The sequence below is a fragment of the Carassius auratus genome, unplaced genomic scaffold (assembly GCF_003368295.1).
Source record: "Carassius auratus strain Wakin unplaced genomic scaffold, ASM336829v1 scaf_tig00000254, whole genome shotgun sequence".
In the NCBI taxonomy this organism is placed as follows: domain Eukaryota; kingdom Metazoa; phylum Chordata; class Actinopteri; order Cypriniformes; family Cyprinidae; genus Carassius; species Carassius auratus.
The window spans coordinates 1147103-1172487 of record NW_020523286.1 but is presented as its reverse complement, the minus strand read 5'-3'; the positions used below and the strand labels follow the sequence as shown (position 1 = coordinate 1172487).

At 38.3% G+C, this 25385-nt stretch overlaps 1 protein-coding gene across 6 annotated transcripts in view; it reads right to left on the bottom strand.

Annotated features, from left to right (window-relative positions):
* Positions 1-25385, bottom strand: part of LOC113068892 (arginine-glutamic acid dipeptide repeats protein-like) — a 145758-nt gene that overhangs the window by 10428 nt on the left and 109945 nt on the right. For all 6 annotated transcript variants that reach the window (XM_026241805.1, XM_026241806.1, XM_026241807.1 and 3 more), the window contains 5 exons: positions 22613-22661; positions 20901-21025; positions 20716-20815; positions 16880-16978; positions 10215-10295 (listed from right to left, as the gene is read on the bottom strand). In XM_026241805.1, the coding sequence (XP_026097590.1) occupies positions 10215-10295; positions 16880-16978; positions 20716-20815; positions 20901-21025; positions 22613-22661 (454 nt within the window). The remainder of the gene's footprint in view (positions 1-10214; positions 10296-16879; positions 16979-20715; positions 20816-20900; positions 21026-22612; positions 22662-25385) is intronic.

The window sequence follows — 25385 nt, the reverse complement described above, 5'->3', positions numbered from 1 at the left end:
GGAGTGAAACGGCTCCAAGCCCCTGCGCTAGAAGAGTCAATTGAACTTTAATCAAACATTCAGAGGGCGCGATTGCCAGGGAGTAAGGCATATAAATCCCGAGCACAAAAGCCAGCCAGGAAATCAATACCCTACTGAAACATTAACACATGCAATCATGGATCAGAAGATGCTTTGCTGAGGCAGCCTGCACAAATTAACTGTCGCTTTCCGGACACACTCAAAATACACACAAACCGTTGTCTGGTGGAGAAGCAATTATGCACTTTTCCTGCGGTGGTTCCTCTTGTTTCTCCTTTTATACCTTTCAGTTTCTTATTAACAGAATCATTTGCCTGATTTTGGATATTCATTTCAAGGCCCTGCACTGGAATGGCTGGCGTGTCAACGGCTGAGACTTTAGCATGTTTTATTGGTGCAGGAATGAGTGAAGAGGACAGTCATGAGGTTTGACATGGTCTGTTAAACTCAGGCTGAATGGGGCTTGGGTATCTTTAATGTGTATTGATTGCTTTCCCTCTTTGCTTCGGCTGTTCTTCTTGACATAAATTGGTCATTAAAATGCTGCTCTCCCCAACACATTAACAGCTTTACGGCAAACACTTCAAACTATTCTTGGCAGCAAGCAGAAAAACATGTATTTCGAATCCTATCAGACCATTCATAGGCTATTTTATTGCTTGAGTGAATTTTACTGAACCATATAGATTCGCTTCGGATGCCTGCACTTGAGTATATGAATTATATTTACATAAATCACAAAAAAAAAAGCTGCAGCACTCTGATGGAAAGGCTATAAAACTGAGGTTGGGCTGCTAAGCTACCATGTCTGACATGGGCAAACACACAAGATAAGTCTCGCCCTTACAGCTTCTTATGAGCTTTGACTGCCTCATTTTCCAAAAGCATTTAAGGTACAGCATCATTTCCATCAAGAAGCACTTGGAAAGTTGCATTAAAGCGAGGGCTTTGGTGTTTCAAATTTAAATCCACTTTTTGGTCTTAAAAATAATGGGAGCGATCAGAATATGCCATTGGAGGGAAGAAAAAAAAATCATGAAAAATTCACAAAAATATCAAAAATGCATGCTGAGCAGTAGAGGAATGTTCTCAAAATGTTTCCACATGCGTTAGACACAGAGTATCCCATCTCTGAGTGGCCCAATGGACACACGTACGAGGAATATCAATTATGACAATTATATCAATTACCTGTGGGTGGTACAAATGCTTACCAAATGAGAAACACAAGGCTGACAGCCATCATCTTCAAGTATCCCAGCCACTGAACTAAATGAGCCATTGAAAACACCTGAGTGTTAATGCCTTGTTAGGAATCTTAAGAATAAGCCCAGCTCCTGCGGTTTATTTATCTGATATGATGAGAGGAACGTGCAATGGCGAAAGGCCCGGGCCCGCGTCTAAGAGCAAAAGGCTTTTTGGCAGGGTCGGTCAGGGCGCAGGTGCAGGCCAAAGGATGGCAGGCTTCCTGATGTGAAATTTAATTGAAATGTGCAGATCAAAACTCTTCGGCAGGACAGCGGGCTGGCTTTCTTCACAGCCTAATGACTGTTCGCCACAGCATCCCCCCTCCCCTTCCTCACGGTTGCCCCTTGCTTTTTATTTTCCCTCCCTCTATTTGATGTGAGCTTTGAAGCATGAAACCTCAACTTAATGCTACAGAAGATAAAAAGAAAAGGTCATTTTAGCCCTCAACCATTTTCGCCGGAGCACTTCATAGCTCTTAAACATCCCAGAGGAAGGCAGACGCAAAATTCGCTGGGGTTTGGCGTAATAACACTGTGAAAGGAATCACCGTGGTCATTCAAAAGTAATTTAGTCCACAGGCTATCAAGACAGGTGTCAAGGGTGGAGAAGAGCAGACATCCACGGGCGAAGAGAACGCAGTGATGTTTAATGCAATCTGCTGAAGCAATATGTAGAGGAGTAGGCGACTGAGGATGAAAAGTGTGATGAAATGTTTTGAGAGGATCATCTGTGGTGGTGACAAATTTCCTTGGGCGATAACTGTACGATGGAGAGCTATAGAAAAATCCCCTTTCAAGCTGGAAGAGAGGAGATGGAAGAGGAAAGACGATTTGATTAGAAGCATGGAGGGGCTGTGCCAAGTCACGGCTCCGGGTTTTTCGCTTCAGCGCTGTTCATTCTTTCTGACAAGACACTACGTTTATTTTAGTCGCACAGATTTTTCACAATAATTTTCACAAGGTGTCGCAAAGAAACATAGGACGGGCAAAGAAGCAGCCATTAGTCTTTTATATAAGGAGATGTCCTACTGTGAAGCAAAATAAAATATGACATCTGGGGGAGGAAATGTCTCCTGTGAGTTTCTGTTCGCGGTGGAGGCCTGTGAAGCTGGATGCACATAGCGAGTTAGTGTCAAGTGCTCAGACTGACAGCTTGAATAACAAAGCCAGGTCTTTGTGTGTCGGAAACAAAACTGAGATTTCTCTCAACAATCTGTATCGAGCTTCAAATGTCAAATATAAGCCCTTTTTTCATTTTGTTTTCTGTATACACTAGAGTGAAAAACATTATGCTATTAAAAATTGTCCACCCAAAAATGAAAATTCACCCTCATGTCATTTTAAATCTGTATGATTGACTATCATACAACACAAAAGGCAGTGTATTTTATTTAAGATGCACTGAAAGTCAATGTGCACACCGTTTAGACCGCATTGACTTTCACCGTTTTGACAAAACCGCACAAAAGAGAGAAATCATACAAATTTGGAATGACATGAGGGTGAATAAATGAGGGTGAATTTCATAACTCTTTATGAATCTGTAGCGTTTAAAAAATTATTTGTGGTTAAAATAGCACTGGAATTTTGTACGACATGAAAATACTCGGCCTAAAATAAATTTTCCCAAATCGCTTGTTCCCCCAGAGCCAGGATAAATGCGTAAAGCTACTCGTGTGTGTGGAATTTCCTCCATTAGCCCTGAATCTCTCAGCAGAAGAGAAGAGTGTGTGCCAGGGAGCGAGAGATACTGACAACGTAAGCTTGGAATTATGAGACATTTCAGAATGCTTCCATCTGCAGAATATTTCTGGAGGGTGGATTATCTGACAAGGAAGGGGCTTACCTCCTATCACGGCACAGAGAAATGCTTTTCCACTCTGATTTCGCCTCGAGAAAACCGACGATGTGCGAGCGTGCGTGCACAAACTGTAATTTCCAACAGATTATGCTTCTTTTCATTGCAGCAGGCCGTTGGGGAGAAACCGTAGCTGGACCTCCTGGTCGTGTGCGAGTCTGTGTGTAGGATGGGTGCGAGGCCTAAACTCCTGTATTTATACACTCATCCGCACTCAGGCCTGGACTTGAACAGATGGTTTCTGTTTTTCCTGGCAGATTTGTGACGAAGCCACAAAAGGCCCCTGCTTTGACAGTGAGCCAAACGGTTAAGGCTGTGGCTGGCAAATACAGGGGAAGGAGAGCAGCAGAGAATGCAAGGGAGGGCAGCAAGGGGGAAAGAGAAAATGGAAGACAGCAACAGACAATCAAACCAGTCTGAAGAAAACCTCAAGAGCATTTGCTTGGTTAAACAAGGTTTTTGATACGAGAACATTTGGTTACTAGGTACAGACAGGCAATGTGCAGCTGTAAACATTAATTAGTTGAGTTGGACCGTGTGCCTTCCAGTCTTTGCATGGGGATCGATTGTGCCCATGTAGGGGAGGGACATGCAGAGGTAAGCCTCTGTAACACGAAAAGAGAGTTGAAAGAAGTTTGACTAACTTATGGCACTTGACTTATGGTAGATTTTTGTATGTTGTCTTCATTAGCTTAGCTATTTTTTTAATATTTATATATTAATTTATAATATTAACTGCAAAATAAACTGCAGAAATGATCACTTTATATATCGCAACATTTAACATTGTCTAAACAAATATATATATATATATATATATATATATATATATATATATATATATATATATATATATATATTAGTGCTGTCAATCGATTAAAAAAAATTAACTAATTAATCGCACAATTTTTTTAAATTAATCGCGATTAATCGCGATTAATCGCAATTAAAAGACTGAAACTTTTTGGATATTTAAATGTAAAATGTAAATAATTAATGTAAACTCAAGACAAAGAAACTATTTAAATTCAAAATATGATTATTTATTGGAATTTTTGTTTAACTTGTAACACAGATTTTCTCATGTAAACAACATACCTGCAAAAAACCATCAATATCCTCCAAATTAACTGTTGGCTTGAAAGCCATATTTATTACAGAAATAAAAACACAGGCATGTAAGTACCATTTGAATTTCAAAACAATCAATGCCAATAAAAAACAAAAATGATTTCCATGTTGAATTCTAAGTGGACTGCAAAAAAATTCCAAAGTATAGTCATTGCCAGTGCTTTAAGTGGGCCAGTATGCACAGGTACTCAGTACCGCCACTTCCAAATATAGCTCTTGAGCGTACCGCCACCTCTCCGTGCGCCCAGAACGTGCTTGTAGCGTACCGGTACGCTCATTTGGACATCTGTTTTAATAGAGGTTTTAATTTTTTACCTGCACTGCCGATTTTCAGAGCGCCCTTCACAATGCAAGCTTCCTAATTCATCCCACCCAGAGCAGAAACTACATTACCCATTCACCCTTAAGTTATACAAGTGAATAGCGCATGTGTCGCTTTTCCCACTGTTAAGTGTCAACAACTCCACGTGGCCGGAGAAGGTGTGTGAAACTCGTTGTGAGTTATACTAAAGCAAAATCTTGAGTATTCATTGTCTGATAAACATTAAAAACTGTCTGCGGAGGTTGAGTCGTCCTGCAGCCCCCGCTGGCTGTTCATTGGCTGCAGCATCTTTTTTCTAAGTTCTAAAAAAATACCGTAGACGGCAAGGCACAAATTTAGATATTCATTTATCTAATTAATCTATAGCCTATGCACAAAGACAATATGATCTTTTTGTCCCCTTTTTGTTTTAAAGCTTGATGAAGAGAGCGCAAGTTGCTGCAGCTGAGGAGGACAGTGATACACGCGTACAGGAGTGATTGACAGTTCGCGGCACTGTGTACAAAAAATACTCCGCTACACAATTATTTCTTTATTTTCGTTTAAGCTTATTAACGTTAGCGTTACAGAAAGGTCTGATTTACGCACTGTTACAGTCATACAGTCATAATGTTTCTTGTGGCAGACTGAAGAGTAATCCGGCAGAGTTTTATACTGAAACTTTCCGTCTAAAAGTCCTTCCTTGGTCTTATCCATATTTCTTTGCACGTTGAACATACATAGGCCACAACTGGAAATAAAAAAAACTGCAACCGCGTTAATTGCGTTATTTTATTTTAACGCGTTAAATATTTCAAATTAATCGAATGCGTTAACGCGCTAATTTTGACAGCACTAATATATATATATATATATATATATATATATATATATATATATATCAAAATAAATGCAGCTGTTATACCGTCTGAGAAGAGCCTTGAAAAATTGCATTGAGTGGAGACGTATATTACTGTAACCTTGCTCCAAAGTCAACAAAGCAATGTGGCACACTGCAAAAACAGGCTCCATTCAAACACGATTGCCCAACCTTGTGGTTAAATCAGGCAAATGCGAGACAAAAAAGTGTGCTACAATGGCCTTGGCTGATAGGGCAGGGTGTAAAAGGATGTTAAATAGACAGCGGATCCCTGCTGCGCTGCCGGTTTATTGTTGGAAAAGAAAGAATAAGCCGTGTGCGCTCACAGGTCAACGAGGCACAAGCAGAGGAATCAGCAGTTGTTTCCCTGCCGTAAGCGCTTTTAGCCAATGGAGGCAAAAATACGCCACAGCAAGACTTTTTGATGGGGGTCGATCTCTTTAATCCAAAAGATCAAGTTCTACAGCCACAGCTTTGTTCAGAAAGCCAGCGAGCAAACAAAACGCAGGCTATCCAAGCCCACTCTTCATACAAACTTTACAGAAAGAATTATAAATTATTTGGATAGCCTATCAAGAGAGTCTAAACCATACAAAACGGCCAAGAACACGGAGATAAACAACATTTCCATAAACAACATTTACCAAAACAAGCAGGCTATTTTATCAAGCTTGGACAGCTGCTGGCGATCGAGCAGGCCGCCAGTTTTAGCCATTTTAATTAGTGCCCAAGCCCGAATACCTCTAATCACACAAGGGCCTCTCTAGGGCACTGGCTGCAGGGCTAACGTCTTTGCAATGATTTCAATTTGACATTTATACAGATTGCACCAGGGCAAACATCTGCTACAAGGTTGTGCCGAGAACAGTTCTATCATCTTGGCCATCTTAGCTTGAAAATTACAGGACCCGAGGGCCAGGGCTGCCTCCTTACCCTGTTGGATCCTGCTGCTTTACCTCCCTGTAATACCAGCAATGAAGCTGGATTTCAACATGGCTGCTTTACAATATGGCTGTTTTTCCAACGACACGGGGGAAATTGTCCTCCATCTCGTCACACACTCATCTCTATTTTACAACCTAATATTCTTTCTTCCTGCAGGTGCAACTTAAGCTTTGGAGCGTTACCAGTTAGTCTGCACCCTCCTGAGACAAGAGTCTAACTGGCATTGAAATCCAGGGCAGATTTCCAAGGGTTTAAAGAAACAGAGACTGCATGGTAATCACACCAACATCACATTCAGACAAAACTCTCATTAAAAAAAAAAACATCTGGAAATCTCAACAAAAAAATAAATAAATAAATACAATTGTATTAAAAAAAAAAAAAAGAGAAAGGAAATCACAAAAAAAAATTGCTAAAGAAATCAACTAAAAATACCATTTATATGCATTAAAATAATCACAGAATATTTTTTTTTCTAAATAGAAAATATCTATTGCAGACTATGTGCAGTTTAAATCTGATTATAATTCGATCACTACTTTCATTAGTATGCAATAGGGATGGGTCACTATTTTCGAATATTCGACTAGTTTAATTATATATTATATTATATTATATTATCATTTCCCCATGTTTTTCGTGCTGGTATGGTGGTATTGCATTCATCTAAGTAGGGTGGCGCTGCCAGTAATGCACTTAAAAGCTGTCAAAGGCAACAGAAGCTCACATTGTAAACTTGCATGGCATATAAAAGACTTGGGTAGCATGTTACAGTTAAAGTAATTTGGGACGATGTCAAATAAGAGGTGTCGCACAATCCATGTTCAGAAAGGAGCGGAAAACAAATAACCCGTGCTACGGAGCCACTTAAGGGACATGGTTAGCTACTTGCTAGCGGTAGTCAGTTACATTACAGTACATAACATTCCACTTAACACATAAACAGAGTAAAGAGAGATGACTGATAGGATGCAACGAATGATTTGCAGATCCTGAGAACTGAAAAACATCTAATCTTGCCAAATGTGTGCCAAGTACAGCAGAGTGCTGCTCCGTACGTGTTGACGCGAATCTCGAAAGTGAAAGTAAAAAACAAGCTTGCATTCAAAAGCGGATTCAATTCCCAACGTATTAATAATGGCTCCCTGATGCCTGCAATTTTTATATAGTATAATTGCGACAGAAGATATTGAAGTAACATATTTCCTCCCATCTCCCCATTTAGGGGGGTTCCATTTTTTTGCCTTAAGAGCAGTTTATGCTAATCGACGGACTGTTATGTTAATAAGTGCCATCATTCGGTTTATTATATTTATGTTTATTATATTAATGTTTCAGCACGTTACAACCATTATATGGCTTAAGTTAAGGTAGCCTATTTTCTAAAGCAGTTTATCATACAGATTGAAAGTGTGAATCCGTCTCTCTCTGTTTATGGGTGTTTGTGTGTGCATGCAGGAGATGGGTGCGATTTTCAAATAATAATCGAATAATACCCAGTGATTTTTGAATATTATTTTTGCTCGGAATGCACATCCCTTGTATGCAATGATCTAAACAAATTGGTCTTATTCCCTAAAAAAAATATTTGAAGTGTAGAGAAAATCTTTCTGGGACAGCACATGACTGAACTGCAAAGCTGTGTTATCTGCGATCTGTAGACACATCATGTCGGGTTTGTTTGGGAACATTTCTTGCACCAGTACACAAATTATTCCATGACGTTGTCTTTCAAGTGGGGGAAATGGTGGCAGCGAAGAGAGCAGAGACAGTAAGACGACACACCCACTTCCCCAGCTTCCTCTTTTATTTGACTTCATATAAAGCATTCCAGAGAGCTAGTCAGGCCTGGTGTGTTTGCACAGCAGTGGGTGCTTAGCCTTGGCACCGGCTCTTTATGAGAAACCCAGCTAATAAGTGCTGAGGGGAAAAATGGGGAGAGGCAGAAAAGCAGCACTGTATCACCCTCTACGGCCCTGGGCATTTAAAAATGCGACAGTCATATCAAATGCTGGACCAGATTACCTGGAAGAAACGCAAAGGAAAGATTCTTCGCCAGAAAGGAGCAGGAAAGAACTTTGTGTTGGATGAATGAAGGAAAGAGTTTCAGAATATGTTCAAAGTCACACAAGAAAGAGAGATATGGCAAAAGAAATAGGAGAGTGGAAAAAGGGCCGTAGAGAAAATAAATCAAGCTTTCCGCGGGGTATTGACTGGCACTTGCACAGAGAGCTGGCTTTCAGCACAAAAGCCACTTCAATCTTAAGCAAAGTGGGGCTTTTTAGAGAATGCTCGCTTTTCTTAGTATATTGAACTAACCCCTCAACTCTGCCCTCGAGCAAGACTGCTATGCATCCATCTCTCCTTTTTCCATCATTCCCTCTTCTTGTACTGGTTTTTAAAGGGTGCCTTGTTTATGTAAAAACTGACGTAGACGGAACAAATGGATTGCTAGCTATTAAATAACATTTTCAAACATTCTGTCAGGGGTAACAAATTTGTAAAAAAAAAAAAAGTATTTTTAGGGGCTAAAAAAATTAATAAAATGAGAAAATAAAAATCATTATCTCCATGATACAATTGCAAAACCATTATTTCTTCTGAACACTGCCAGTGATAACAGAAATAAGCAAAACTTGTGCTTACTCTTTCAATACTAAAATGATGATATCAACATATCTTCTATTTTTTGCTACAGGTAAACAACCAACGAGTAACAAATTTCAGCACAAAAGTGCATCGTTGCACTCGCCAAACAGGTATCTGGCATAAGAATTATATGCCCTGTATTTCACTTTGTTGTTTCCTCTACAGGATCACACAGCTCACTAATAATTAAAAGAGTCATTTCAAAGATGAATTTATGGCCAACAGAATACATGCTGTTCAGCATGAAGAGTCAAAACTATCAATGACTGTAGAACTTTAAGGGTGACAGGTCTTTACACAAATTCCTTCAGCTAGCAGGGATTTTCATCAGTGACTAATCATTGAGCTAAGTCAATATCCCATAAAACATGCATTTGATAACCAACCTATTAGCCACAGCTTGTGTTTCAGTCTCTGATATGACACTGAGGCCAGGTAAAGCTAACAGATGTCCCCAAAAAACATTGCTAAAACAAGTCTAGTATGCAAATCATACTGTACTTAAATTTAATTAAAAAAGAATTGTAAGTGCGCACACAAATATATGTAAAAAATAATGCATTTAAAATTTTATTGTATATAATGTATAGTATAATAATGGATTTAATGGATTTCTGTAAAATGTTTAATAGTTAAAAAAAAAATTGGCATGAAATCTTTACATTTACTAATCCAATGGTAAAACTATTAGCCTAAAAACATTATGCGAAATGCAAAGTACAATGCATTTAACATTTTAAACATACCCAACAAATAAAAAGTAAATACAAGGGTACTTTGCTAAAATTTCTACCATTACTTGGATTGCGCACTAAAACAAAAATGTAAGAAATAGTGCTTTAAGCTTAAGATAAGTTTAATTTTTAAGCTATCAGTAATCAGCCGTAGCTTTACTGAGCTGTAACCAAATATTATATAAACAGTCATGATTCTGTTTTGATTAAACACAATCTCAGGGCCGGTGTTCCAGCACCTAACATGCTTACTGTTAAATCTAATATTCGTGCACTCAAGTCCATGCGTAAGCTATTGCTTTCAATCATTTCCCTTAACCTCACCGTTTTCGAAACCACTAAGATGTAGCTTCAGTTTCAAAACAAATGAGAAACCACAGTGAAAAGGAGTTTGTTTTGGTGTCCATGAACGATGACAAATGTATTCAAGAGCAAATAAATGACTTACCGTCTCCTTGTTAGGGAGCAATTCTTTCCGAATCCTAAAAAAGTTTTTCCCGTACTGCCTTAAACCCTTTATGAACCGTTTCTGTTGAGAAAACAAAAGAGAAAAACAGTTAAAATTAGATTTTTAACCACCCGTAACAATACACAAAGCACTACAAATACATTACATTGTGAAAAGCAAGGGGAAGAAAATGTTGTGATCTTAATCTGAAAATCTCTGCTTGTGCTAGCACAGCTCAGCTACAGTAAGCAAAAAAAATGAGGGGAAATGACAACAAAAGCAAGAATAGAAGCTGAGATTAAACCACAAGCGGAGTAGAAACACGATGGCAGCTCGTCTGAAATCTTAGTGAAAGTTCAACACGGCGATATGCATATGAGGGTCGCACCACACTGAAGTTCAAAGCTGAAACTGAACTTCAATAAGTTACGACGAATCACAACACACTTCTCCCTGATCTCGCAATTTGCACGCTCGCACTTCAAACAGCTGCCTGATTCCTGAGCAAAGTCCTAGAATTACAAACCCATTTGCTTACAGTTACTGCAAACAAACACAACTTAAGCTAACAGTGTTTAAACAACCAGGTTTATGAATGTGAAAAACGACTCTAAACAACAAGCAAGCACAGTTAATAAATAAACCCCTCACTTAATAAAACCGTAAGAAAAGAACTTTTACAACACAAACCGAACTCCCAAAATAAAATGTATTTACACTGTCCGCTGTAATACAAAAAGAGACTGTGTAGCTTGAATGCTTTTCTATTCCTTCAATAGCCACAGACTGTGAGCCACAAAAAGCGGAGGCAGAAACATTCATAACCAGCGAAGCAGACAACCAACAGATTTACTTTCTTGTTCCAGCGGCGAGCCCCGCTCCACAGTAATCTCAGTCAACGGTCCTCAACAAACAAACTGTTCAGAAAGCCTGTAAAAAGTCCACTTGGCACAACACCCAGATCTCTACGTCCACTCACAGGCAGTAATAAAAATGAGGTGCAAATCCACAAAGTCTCGGAAGGTACGTCGTTTTTTTCCGAGCAAGAGATAGCTTGTCACTCTCTGCTCCTCCACTACAAAGGGGAAGGCTTTACATGTGATCTTTCTGCTAGAGAGCCTCTGGTCTGCGGCTGGCCGGAAAACCTGGAGTGGAGTCGTGCGATGCATGGTGGATCGGCCAGGCTCTGTGTCACAAAAGCATGTTCTGAGAGCCCACTTTAAGAGTGTGTGTGCATACACATCAACTCTGCATCTGCTCTTCTCATTACTTAAACTCCATCCCCCTCGTGGTTTTTACAAGGAAACCGTACAGTTTCACTGAACACAAACCAGCGAGAAAAAGCCAGAGCGATCTTTGTAGAGGTTTTAAACGTGGTTAAATGCTGACTGCAAAACCAGTCATGGAATTCCTCCGCTTCTCTTGGCAAACAACTTCTCTAATGCATACTGGTTATGTAACTGGGAACTGTTTACACATGGCGTTTAAAAGAACAATCTTCAGTGAGGAAGGGAGGAAGTATTACTTCTATCTCTTTACAATATTTGAGAAAGAAATTAGACGTTTGAGTATAATCCTGCAAATTAAAACTACCAACTTTTAAAACTACATTTTGCCTTGCCGGGGCCTCCATCACGGGTTGAGATACTTAACCATAAGTGTTAGAAAAAACCCACCAGAGACGGCACATTTCATCTGCTGTGGTAAAGAGGCGGATGATTAAACAGTAGGTGGTGCATCGTGCAAAACGATGATCTTTAAATGCACCTATAAATAAAGTACTGGTTATGAGTTACGACACTTCAGAATCTCCAAGAGCCTAAATAGTTTCTCAATGTTTAAATGGCCGTAACATCGAAACAAGCAAAATAACAAAAAGGTTGGACGGAGAAAAGACATTAAGTGCTGAAAAAGTAAATCTTTGCACTTGAATTTGGCACTGTGATCACGGGTGCAACAACAGCCACTTAACCACAATAACTGTAATCTCACATTGATGAGCCTCATGTGTTAATGAATCCCCAGCCTGGTGACCACGCGTCTAAGGTGTGTACATGTGCATTTTGTTTAACACATTAAGTGTTAAAGCGATCCTTGCACGCCTTCATTATCCGAGGTCCCGGATCCTGACCAGCAGGACAAAAATCAATTACACCTGCCAGAGCGGACCGTGTTAGCGGCTTGATTATGTCACCTTAATTATGTTTCCACTAATGTAATATTTACAGTGCACTGCAGGCAGGCAGCTATGTGCGCGGCTGTCTTGCTGCGTGTCGGCTCCACTTTAAGGCTCCATTTCAGCTGCCTGGGCTCGCTGCACTCGGAGCGCAACTAATAAATCATCCACCAATCTGCTCCCTGAATTGCTCTGCCTCTGCTACGATTGCTCTGGCCCGCCGTTGCTAGGCAACAGGGCAGATGAAGGGAGGGGCCGGAGAACAAGGGGTGAGTGGAGGAGGGGTGAGAGGGGGAGGCGAGCGCTACAGAGTCACCAGCCGCCCGCTCTGTCGAAACAACAGGCTTCTTTCTGTCAAAAATTGTTCCAGTTCGCTGGCTCTGCTTTTTGCCCCTCTCTCTCTCTCTCTGCTCGACAGTGCTCTATTGTAAAAGAGAGCGGGGAGAAGGGAATACAGCTGAAAAGGCTATTGTGATGCGTGCACGCTTCCTGTCTAAATCATAATTGTTAAAAGCTGTAAAACTGGTTAAGATCATTCGAGCATGTACAAACAGATGGTGTCAGACCACTCTGCACAAAACACACTACGTGTGTCCAACACAAACACACACACACACACACACACACACACACACACACACGTGTCTGGCAGTCTTCAAATAATGTCTAACATTTAACTCAATGGCACAAACACAGGGGGGGTCTTATGAAATCAGTGTGCTTGGCCTTTAACTGAGGCTGCTATGGGCAAAGGCGAACGAGTGAGTATACTATTACAGTTGCATATTTCACACAAATATGATTCGACGTGACGGCAATGATGATGGCACTTTCACACACAAATCGACCACAGAGCGATGAGAGCCAACCCACATCCTGTCCATTTCAACCTTACATGACATCAAAACCACAACAGAAAAGAAGAGACGTGTGAGGGAAAACTATCAAAGGCCCAGACGTTGTATTAGTACTATTAATATTAGCAGATGCTTGGAAATGCTTCTAACTCAGGCCGTCACTGCCGCCGCTTAAGTGTTTGCTTGAGTCTATAAATATGCATAGATTCAGCTAAACCGCAGCTTTTCGTGTGTACTGGGTAAAACCAAAGGTGACAGGAAATACTCCAACACACCCTTCCTGTCTGTGCAACGCTCATTTAAATCTGAGCACAACTGATTCCACTTCACACATAACTAAAATAGTACAGTGAGACAGAATATATATATACACACACACACACACATTATATATATATATATATATATATATATATATATATATATATATATATATATATATATATATATATATATAAAAATACACAGTACACATATATTATGTAAACATAATGTATATGTAAACATGCCCTTAATCATTTGACAGCATACAAAAATGTTGTTAATCTATATTTGAAATATACTAATGTTCATTTAAGGTTGAATAAAACAGTCTAGATATATTAAATGGTATAATAAACTAGTGTCTTTTTTAGTATATATGTGTGTTTGAATTTAGAGGTTACTGTATATCAATCAGTGCACATTCATAGTTATACAGATAGTACTTTATTATAATAATTTCTCACAATTACTAAAAAAGACGATGTAATTTATTATACCATTTAATATATCTATACTATTTTATTCAACATTAAAATAAAATTTGTATATTTCAAATCTAGATTAACAACATTTTTGTATAATACTTTCTGCACTGTGTTGGGTCTCCACTTGCAAACCAGTTGAAAACCTCGGAGCTAAACAACCATGTAACCTTTTAAGAGGGTGGTCAGTTTCATGGTCCAAAGGAAAATGTCAAAGTCTGGTGTACCGAGGAAGGTTTTGAAACATTCTACCCAGTATGTTACATTAATATCAAGGAGGGAGGTGTTTGATTGGAAAAAATGTGCAGGCTTCATCGTTCGCCACTGGGGGGCTGCAGCCTTGCCAGGTTCCCCACTGCCACGCACAGGACTTCAACAATCTGGAGCCTCACGCTGTCATTCAACAACCCGTGACAAGCCCAAGATAATATGCAGCAGGACAGAGGAGCAGATCGCAGCCCTCACTGTGGTCATATATCAGACACCCTGAAACAACACTCTGTGCTCCGTTTCAAAACCCAAATGAGCTGAATTTTTGGCCAACACAGGCACATTTGAGCACAGCCTTTCTTAAAAGGATAGTTCACCCCAAAATTAAAATAATTCACTCACCTGCATGTTCTTCTAAATATGACTTTCAATTGATTTTTTAAATGACATGAGGATAAATAAATTAGCAGATTGCAATTTTTAGATCTACCCACTATTTGTTGGGTAATTTACTACAATACCTTCCAAAAGTTTAGCTGTCAAATAATTAATTGTGATTAATCGCATCCAAAATAAAAGTATGTGTGTGGGCTGTGTATATTTAATATGTAGATATAAATACACATACATGTATATATTTCAGAAAAACATGCTGTTTATATATTAAATATATTTATTTACAATATAAATTATAGAAATATAGAAATGTAAATATTTTCAAAATATACTGTATGTGTCTATATTTATATATACCCACATAATAAATATACACAGAACAAGCACATATTACGCAACAAAAACTTATTTTGGATGCGATTAATTGTTCGACAGCACTATTTTTTATATATTTTTATACGTTTTTTTGAAAGCCTCTTTTGCACAGTAAAAACAGAAATATTGTAAAATAATATAATTTGAAATAGCTTTCCTATTGGAATACACAAATAATGAGGCTCTTGGTATGTCTGCATACAGTTTTTATTGCATTTAGATCTGTGTTCAATTGAAAAATGTGTTTTCATGAAATTAGTGTTTTCATGATCGACCACTGCTGTTACTCGGTGTATTTGAGTTGTTAAGCCTAACCCGAAGGGAAATATATATATATATATATATATATATATATATAAAAACCCTCACAGCGGACTAATATTTCTTACACTGCATTACTAAAATGGCTTACAAGATTAAAGGGTGTTCCATATGACATGCCATTTTAGAGCATTACTGCGGGATCTAAAAGAATTCTCCAGATAAACTGTGGCACAGGAAAAGAAATAAAAAGGGCCGCTCTTTCTTCCTGCTGCTGAAGGCACTGCAGGCTAGTCGAAGGGAAGAGAGGCTCCGAGGGCCGTGTCGAGCGGCTGAGGGAGACGGGTGACAAGTGACCCTGAAGAAGGGATGATTCTGTCATTTCTGAGACAGTCACTGTCACTTTTATTCACATTTCAAAAAGGAGCGATGGAAAAAGAGCAGGAATAATGAGCCTGTGGACCTGCAGGCGGAAAGAGAGAGGGAAAGCGAGGGATGATAAATAAATGAGGAGCAGCGGGCCTGGAGAGAGCGTCCAAGGTCAGGGGTACATTTACACCTGTCCCTCAAGGCTGCAGGGCTGCAAAAGCACAACTTGAAATCAGATCGGGGGAGCGGTGTCCTTGACAGTGCAGCGGTGGCCTGGCTGGGTTACAGATGGGGAGGAGGGGGCGGCTTGCATGCCCCAAACAGCCTCCTGCGGGGTGCGTGCACAAAACCCCAGAAAAATACCAACGGTGGTGTAATCGAGGCCTGCGCTCATGCAGTATTTATTCAGCATCTCTATTATTCATCTCAGACAGACAGTTATACAGATCGCTTCACACAAGTTTCTCCCGTGTACATTAAAATAACAAGCCCACACTCGGTTAAACATGCCGATGCAAATCAATATCCACAGGCTAATTGATCTTTTATAATGGGCTTGCTGGCATTATTAACACAAGCCCCATTTAAAAATGCTGTCTTGTAGCTTTTAGTGATTATGTGCAAATGTACATATTTTATATATATATATATATATATATATATATATATATATATATATATATATATATATATATATATAAATTCACAAAGATGGGGATTGATTTTACTGGTTAAAAATGGTAGCATATTAAAGCCTCTTGGGATGGATACGAGGTAGTAAACATTTAGGACACTTCTTGAATATTTATATTTAGAAATCAAGGTCACTTGTTCACGATGGTGAGACTTCAGCACTGGGTGCGAACCGTGAATATAAGGTCTTTCATATATAAATAAATGGTTTGTCCTGGGCTTTTCTACAATTCTGTGGTTAAAAGGTAAATGCATAATCGCATTCCAGGTTGTTATAGACACCGCTGATCTCTTTCTATATTTGTTTTCCTGATTTTAACGACTGAAGCACAAAAAGCTTTCAGGTACTTGGATAGAATTGAAGTGTCTAACACAAGCTGACCAAGACTTTCTTTCCCCCTCCTTTGCTTCTCCCTCACTGGGAAGATTTATTCCACAGGCCATAAACAGGATGCAGCTGCCCTGTTCTGCTGGAGGAGTTGGAATCCTGAGCGCTTTTAAGCGGACGACACAAAGCCAGTAATGCAGAGAAATCCGGCCTTCTCTCGCCACATAATGAAGAAAGTTATCTTGTTCACTCACCACTTCATCCTCTGACCAGCACTTTTCAATCAGCTTGGGTACTGGTTTCTTCACCAGCCGCTGCAGGGCTTTTCCTGCATCATAGCTGCTCTCGTGGAGCTGTATGAAAGACGACAGAGCACAAATTCACATTAATGATAGTTGTTTTGAAAATGTACATTTACTGTAGTTTGTTAATATATGATTTACTTGTAAAATTACTTTTTTATTTGAAAATGTAGTCAGCTATACTACCACTGACTGTTTAAATATGTAACTATTCAACAATATAATTATTTGAATAAATCATGTGAAAATATTTAAGGCAAGAGTATAAAAACTTACAATAATATTTACTAAATGTTTTATTAGCAAATGTTAATAAAATTGGAGTTAAAACCACAAGAAACAAAACAAATAAACCCAGAACACACCCTAATTTAACCATAATGTGACAAAAATAAATACTAGTAAATAGACCAATTTAACCCTAACTTACTAAAAGGCAAAAATACAAAAGAGTAACAAACCACCAAAAAATGTATTAACTTAATTTAACCTTGAGTTGAAAATACATAACTAATAAAAATAAAAATAAATTTTGAGCTATGTCTGAATGAACTGAATTTTATGTATCCTCATGTTTCATTCTTAACTCATTTTAAACAAATTTTAAAAATGTAAATCCTTGGTATTATTGTGAATTTTTATTTTTGTATTTTATGTAAAGCACTTTGAATTACCAATATGTATAAAATGTGCTTGCCTTGCCTAATTTACCCCAAACATTAGTTAAAAAAAATTATAAATAAAAATACAAGCAAAAATTTTATAAAACTACAGAACACCTAATTGTAACTGTGTTTGAAAACACTAAATACAGCAAATTAACAATAATTTAACCCTAACTTCACACTAAAATACTTTTGTTGGGTTTCAGATTTTGATACATGTATATGAAATGTAGCTTGAGTTGCACTCAGATATGTATCAGACGTACATTTTTGCCATGTGCAAAGTTTTGTGAGTTTTTGAACACACCATTGGTGCTCGGGCCCTAATAAAACCAGAAACCATCCCAAGTCAACCCAAACATGAGTCAGACACACTAAATAAAAATAGAGAAAACATTTAACTCTAAAGTAAAAAACATGAAATGCAACTAAAAAATATACAAAAATCAAAGATACTAAAATCTAATAAAACTATAAAATACCCTAATTTAACAGTAACTTGAGAAAAAAAAAAACTGAATACAAGGAAACTAGACAACATACTAAATATCAGTACTAAAAAAAATTATAATCCTAATTTTATTCCAAACAGCAGCATGCAATTAACTATTATTAAAACTGGGCCATGAAAAACAGGAATGCTACATTGTAAAAAGACACAAATACTGGATAATCGATGCTGGAAGTATGAAACTACATTGAAAGCAACTAATGCAAAACAGTTCAGTTAATAGATGTGGCTACTTTTAACTAGTTGCTGCTTTTGATTGTTACAATGTGAGGATACCATCATATCAGATTGCTATCGACTAATTTTCCCAGTGTAAGGACAGCCTGAACACGGTAACAGTGATTGGCTCCCTATAAACGTGTCAGATAGGGTGAGTTTGGACAGCTGGACTGGAAATCTGAAAGCCATTAAGTATTGAGCAGGCAGATGAGTGTGAACTCAATCTAAAATACACTGCCAAAAAAAGCAGGCACGCAAGCCTCAAGGGTGATGCCGAAAAACACTGCAATATGACTCAAGCATCCAGACAAGCTCCTTATTATACTAGCCGTTAACAATGGAGCGTTTTGTCGCAAACTGATGTCAGTCACTATTTAAAGACTTAAAGCTTCCCACATCAGGTCTGTTTACAAAAATGGTCGCGCACAGAACAATATCTGGTTGAAGGGAAAAATCCTTTTTCCCGCACCTCCACCGGAGACATTGGCATCATTACTAATAAGGCTACAACAAAGCAGCTTGTCAAAGGCAAGCAGGTACCAGACTGAGGCACGAGGCGTTTCACGCAGAAAGCACATTGGAATTGCAGATGAGTGGAAAAAGGTCAGGAAACCGCGAACCTCAGCTCACATTAATTCTCAGCTTATCCACTTCTGTCCAAATGGAAATGTCATGTTTATTGCATTTCAGGTTCATTTGTCGAATGCTTTTTTTTAAAGGCTAGCAAAGACAAGGAGAGGAACTGGTTTGATAATGGCTCACAGGTTGTCCGACATGGGCGGCATTAGCATATCAGGCTGTGCGTTCTGTACTTGACCGGGTAACTTGACCAGTGGGGGCTGATAAATTCGGTTTTGTGAACAGCTCAGCTGTCAGGAGCCACTGCGCATTAATGAAGCCATGAATTACACCCCTCTTGTTCAGACATCTAACAATCGCAGACATCACTGAGGAGCTCTTCAACGCCAATTTACCAGCGTGTTTTGATGGCCCCTGGTGCCTGTGTCTTTCCCGAGGCGAGGCTGTGTTCAGAGAGCGGCAGCCTGTGGTGCACCACTGAGGAGGTGAACAAATGTAAGTGAAAACGCTGAGGGATTTATTTTTCCCCATCTTTTGACAATTAGGCATGAATCCTGCTAGGGACATCTTACTTCACTGTGTCTCTTTGGTGTTGGGTGCTTAATTGGCCAAGACAAATTGGGTTTAAGCTGCTGTACTGAGCAAGTACAGGAAACTTACACGCAGCATATACAGACTGATTTATATGTGCCATTTACATGACTTTAAAAGTCATGATAACACGTCACAACCATAGACCACACAATTAATAAAAATGGGAAGTAAATCGAGCCACAAAACCTATGTAATAATCTCTTTTAGCTGCAGGGTTCTGTTTAAACTATTTCCCCCTGAGCCTGAATGATTAGTTATATAGAAAATAGCTCTTCCTGAAACCTGTGGTCTTCTCCGTTAAACCACTCCACTGCCTGGACCTCTTTATGGTTGAGACATTATGACATTTTATGGTTTTCTCAACCGTGAGTAATGTGACTGGCCTAATTCCTCTTTGTGTTTCTACTAAATAGCTCTACAGTAAAATGACAATAAATACTGGTAATAGCATAACAAAAATGCACTCGGACTGAATCACCATTTTTAAAGTGGTAGATCAGATCACTGTCTGAAAAAGCAAAAAAAAAATTTGCGAGGAGAATAACAAGTCATTTGATACTAATGAGTCTGACAAATCAGCATTCTGATGAATCTACACTGCTGATTATATGCATCTTATGTTTGGTTCTTAGAAAGTGCCCAGATAATAATGAAAACACAACTAAATAGGTCAACACTGTTTTATCGGAAGATTTAAACGGGAAGCGAAACCACAGCCCTAACAACTAATAAAAATATACTAATAAGAATACAGAAAATAAGACATTACAATAAAAACTCACTATTCTAATTCTTTTCTTAAAAAAATAAATACAAATCTAACTAGCTTTCTAATCTTTTTGTATTCTCTCTGTTTTCATGTATTATACAATTAACAAAAGAAAAAAAAAAGAAAAAAAGACCTCTAACACTAGCTGTTTTCTTTTTATTTATATTATTTAAAAGCCCTTGCTACATGTATTGCGTTTAAGCTAACTGAGACTTGTTATAGCACTTAAAGCACTTATGGTATATCACTGCTCTTTTGTTGTTTTTGATTGCTTCCATTGTCCTCATTTGTAAGTCGCTTTGGAAAAAAGCGTCTGCTAAATGACTAAAAGTAATCATAATATTATAATAAAATAATTTTCCATTCTCAGTTTTATGTTCGGCAAATCTAATTTTAGTATTAGTAAAAACAGCATGTGTAAATTTAAAGGTCAGTTATTCTGTCAACTTACAGTGTTTAATGCATTTAGTGTAGTGTCGTCTCGTGAGGCTGCGAGGCAGCCGTCCTCTGTTGACCCCCCGTCACACATCCCAGCAAACGCTGCCATGCTCCTGCCAACCACAGAGAAGGAACATTGATGAAGTTGAAGCTGAAGCTGACAATGACATTGTACAACATGACTGACGTGGGGCTTACCTGGCTGCCCGCAGGTACATGAGCAGGTCACAGTCATTGACCCCAGGCATCCAGACCAGCTCCTCATTCTCGGTTACGGTCTGACCTCCAGGAGAGGGGAAGGGCTGGAGCTCTGGCAGCTTGGCCTAATTTGGCAAAGAGCAGAGGGGACAGACAGCTGCGGTCACAACACAAATAGCACTAGTGATGAGTGCTAAATATCAATTTTCAAATTCATTTAATCTCCACATGCACTGATCCGACAGAGGGGTGTGAACAATCACGGATGATTAAAAGACATCTCTTTAATCAAGGAGGCAACTAAACATTATTCAGCTTCCCTTTGTTTGTAGAAATATTATATTTAAACCTTTCTAGGTAATGCTGATGTAAAGCAATGTCGGCAGTTACCAGGCCACTGCCATATGCCAGGTGTTTTTAGTTTGTTACCAGGAGATCATGAGAAGCTTAATACCCAAATATGACAAAGCATAACTAAAAAACACACAAAACTCTTTTGTTTGGGGTCAGTAAGATTTTTTTACTTATTTTAAAATAAGTTTTGATTCCAGTGCTGGCAAAACTGAAGCTTTCACAGCCAATACTGCAGTCTCTAAGTGAAACATTATCGTTCAGATATCATTATAATATGCTGATTGTACAAAAAAAAAATCAATGTTTAAGAATGTTTGGTTTAACATTTTTCTGGACACCATGTATTTTTTTTATTTTATTCTTTGATGAAATCAAAACGATTTGTAAGTGTCTTTACGATCACTTTTGATCAATTTAATGTGTCCTTACTGAAGAAAAGTATTCATTTATTACATTTATCTTACAGACCCCAAACCTATATATATATGTGTGTATTTTTTCACACATACACATTACATAAGTGATCCTAATAGACACAATGAACAGCTTAGAATAGCATTAGTATGCTTTCAGCCATGTTTCTTGTACACTGTGTTCCGAAACCCTAGACCAAACTTCAATAAAATATTTCCAGAGTAAAATAAAAAATAATAATAATAATGTGCTCAAATAAATCCTAAGAGTAAAGCTCAAGTCATTTCCTAACATATAACTAACATTCAGTTCTAATGTCTTACAGATCCGTTCGGCGCTGGATCAATATCCACGGTGCGCTGGCCTGTAATGGCCGGCCCTGCAGAGCTTTATTACCGCAAACTTCATCTAAAGTCATTTGAAGTAACCCTGGGCAGAGGTCCTACCGCTGATTTCAATCCGTATGATAACTCGACTGGATCTCTGGGATGATATACACTATAAGACATCTGATGTTAATTGCTAGTGGTGCTGGGTCTTTTTCATCGTGTGCCATCTTCTTTAGCGATCTTCCTTTTGGCTTTTCAATTTCAGACCACTGTGACCGTTCCTAATTCTCATAAAACACTGCTGAATGCATCTAATAAATCCCACACCTTCCGAGCAGCCAATTTCCAAACACACTATTCCATATGGACGCTGCACTGCATGAAAAATCCATCAACCATCTTCTTGAATGCACGATGAGGACATGTTTGAGTTAAGCATGCAGGTGACAGAGGACCAGTGGTAATATCTAAGCAGTCCTTGCGCTTGTCAGTCAAGCCACTGCTTAACATGAGCTTCAGATATCACCGTTCAATCCACACCACAAGCTTTTAATAAGCAATGCCAGGGAAGACAAGGTTTCAGATAACATGCTAAGCATTTGTAAAGAGACATACCTGGTGACTGGGACCGACTCGAATCTCCCCTTGTGTACTGTTTAATCGTCTGAGGAAAAAAAGAGAGAGAAAAAAAACAGAAAATACATTTGTTACGAAATGTCATGACTTTAAAATGACTTAAAATACATATTTAATAGCAATGAGGCAATAATAATAATAAATAAAGTATCAAAAGCATATAATCACAGTTTTATTGAACAAAACTTAAAATGCATAATGTATAATGTATAATAAACAACAGAGCTGATGTACATTACGTATTATAACAAATGACTGCAATGTCCTGATGATTGCTTTACACATTACTGGGCAATCTAATCCTTTTTTAATATTGACTAAACATTTAATTAAAATGCCCACTTAATCTTTAATATTTGGTCTTTTCTTTAAGACAGCATTGTCATTTCATGAATGTGTAGACATAAAAAAGCTTTTATTTTGAAATTGCGATGAACAGTTAGCATATTGAAATTCGCCTTTGCGAATTCACAACAGCGTATGCTTTATAATGATTTTTAAATGGGTTTAATTTACCATGCAGCCTTGACAAATGGTAAAATAATGCATTTCATTTTCATGGATTCTTGTCCGTTGAATGCGGCAGTTTCGGTATTTTAAAGATTGACATCTTTAGTTACTTGAGAATCATATTGCATTAGCATTAAAAGCCCAGTTTGTTAAGCTTCAGGCTATAACAACCTTTTAGCAGCTTTATTTACAGATTTTTAGCTCTCTAAAACATTTTCAACGCCCTGACGGTGCTTTTGGGGTATTATATGGCTTTAGCAATACAATACAAATCACATGAATGCATGATTCACATTAATGCACAATAGAGGAAATGGTGTTGATTTAAACCTATAGACCGAACAAAGGCACAAAAGGTGGTGAACAGCGCAGTCACAGTCTTTTTGTTTTTGTGGAGGTGCGCTACAAAAGCCCCCAAAAGTCCAGATGATAAGCAGGGGGAGAGGAGCCCTGAAATGGCTGCGGTTCCAAACCCGTGGCAGTAACCATGGCAGCTACAATTTAATAATAGTGCTCCGATCTCCAGCTGCAGTGGATTAAAGAAAATGACAAGATGTTCCTTTTGAAAAGCCTTCCCCGCTCCGTTGCCACAGCAACAGCACTGATTTTCATATAGCCAGGCACAGAGCGGGGCCCAGAAACTGTCACTATGATTTGCGTCCAGAGTAGCTCTCCCTCCACCGCCGGGCTGGCTGCCCGAACCTGGCTGCAAAGTGAGGAGAGGTTAAGGCCTCAAATCATATCCTCCTTCATCTGGGTACATTTCATAAACAACCCTCTCTCTCTCTCTCCCTCAAGCACGGTCCACTAAAAACACGAGCTCTGTCAATGGAGGAAATTCCACACTGAAACAAATATGGCAGACAGATGAAGAAGCAGCAGACGGGACTGCATTAAAAGCTTTTCAGCATTGAGCTGTTTAAAGTTTTAAGAGTCTGATTCTGAGGCTCGTGACTCCTAGAACAAAAGACAAATCCACATGAAATAAGTCGCCAGGCAAGCATTATGGCACTCTTGTCTGAAACTGAATCTGCTGCGAGATGACGGCGATAGCGGAGGGGGAAAAAAATTAAACAAAATCACTCGGCTGGGTTCCTAAACATTCTGCAGCCTCTGCATTTTTGGAGGATGTGAATTAGGCAGCAAAGCACACAAGAGCCATAGAGAAGGATCTGAAGGCTGCCACAGTAAGATCGCATACAGAGCAATCTGGAGAAAAACTAAATCCTATTGTTTTCGCTAGAATCATTAAAGTGTGTTACAAGAATAGAAGTTACAAAAATGGCATATTGAGAGGTGAAACCTACTGTAAACCTAATATACTTCTACATGTAAATAATGTATTAACAATAATACTTTAAAATGAATCAAGAATTAAATATGCAACAAGTTTCTTACTGTACATTAAAAATAATAGGATTTATTTTACATTTATATTAACGTTTATGCATTTAGCAGATGCTTTCATTTTATGCTCTATTGTTTGGGACACAGGAACACTTTGAATACTTCAAATTTATGTAATTGAATACATTGATAAAACTGAACAGTCTACTTTTAATTCTTTACACAGACACACAATCCATGTAATTTCTTATTAGGTTGATATTATTAGCACAGGCTAATATTAACTTTCATTAATAAACCTAACAATACAGAATAATAATTTTTTACTCATTTCACTGGTGTAACTAAGACTCACAGACAAGCCTGACATTGACTATGAACTAATAAACTATGTAACAAACGATTTTGGAGTAAAAAAAAAAAAAATTCATTCAGTGGGCATTTTGTTGAAGAACTAAAAACTCTATAGCCAGATGAGAAGAAGTGAAAAGCTCATCTGAAGCGACAAACTCAAACATTAATCTTAATACGAGTGACTCAACATGTGTGAACACTTATGCTGGGACGTTTCCTGGCTTGACATCCTTTGAAACAAAAGGTCAGAAAATTGCACTGGACAGGCAAATGAAAAATACCAGTATGATATTCATGGGGCATATGCTTTCAAAACTCTAAGATCACATATAATGGTATCTGTGTGTGTCTCCATGCTTACAAAACTCACACCACCAATAATAACATTTTAAATGTTTACTTTTTGTGATTTTCATTACAGAAAATGGTTCTTTTTTTTTTTTCAAACTGCAGATTCATCACAGATAAAACAAACAGTTTACACATATTTAACGAAATACACAATTTTTTAGAAATTAAAAAGAAAAAAACTTAAATACAA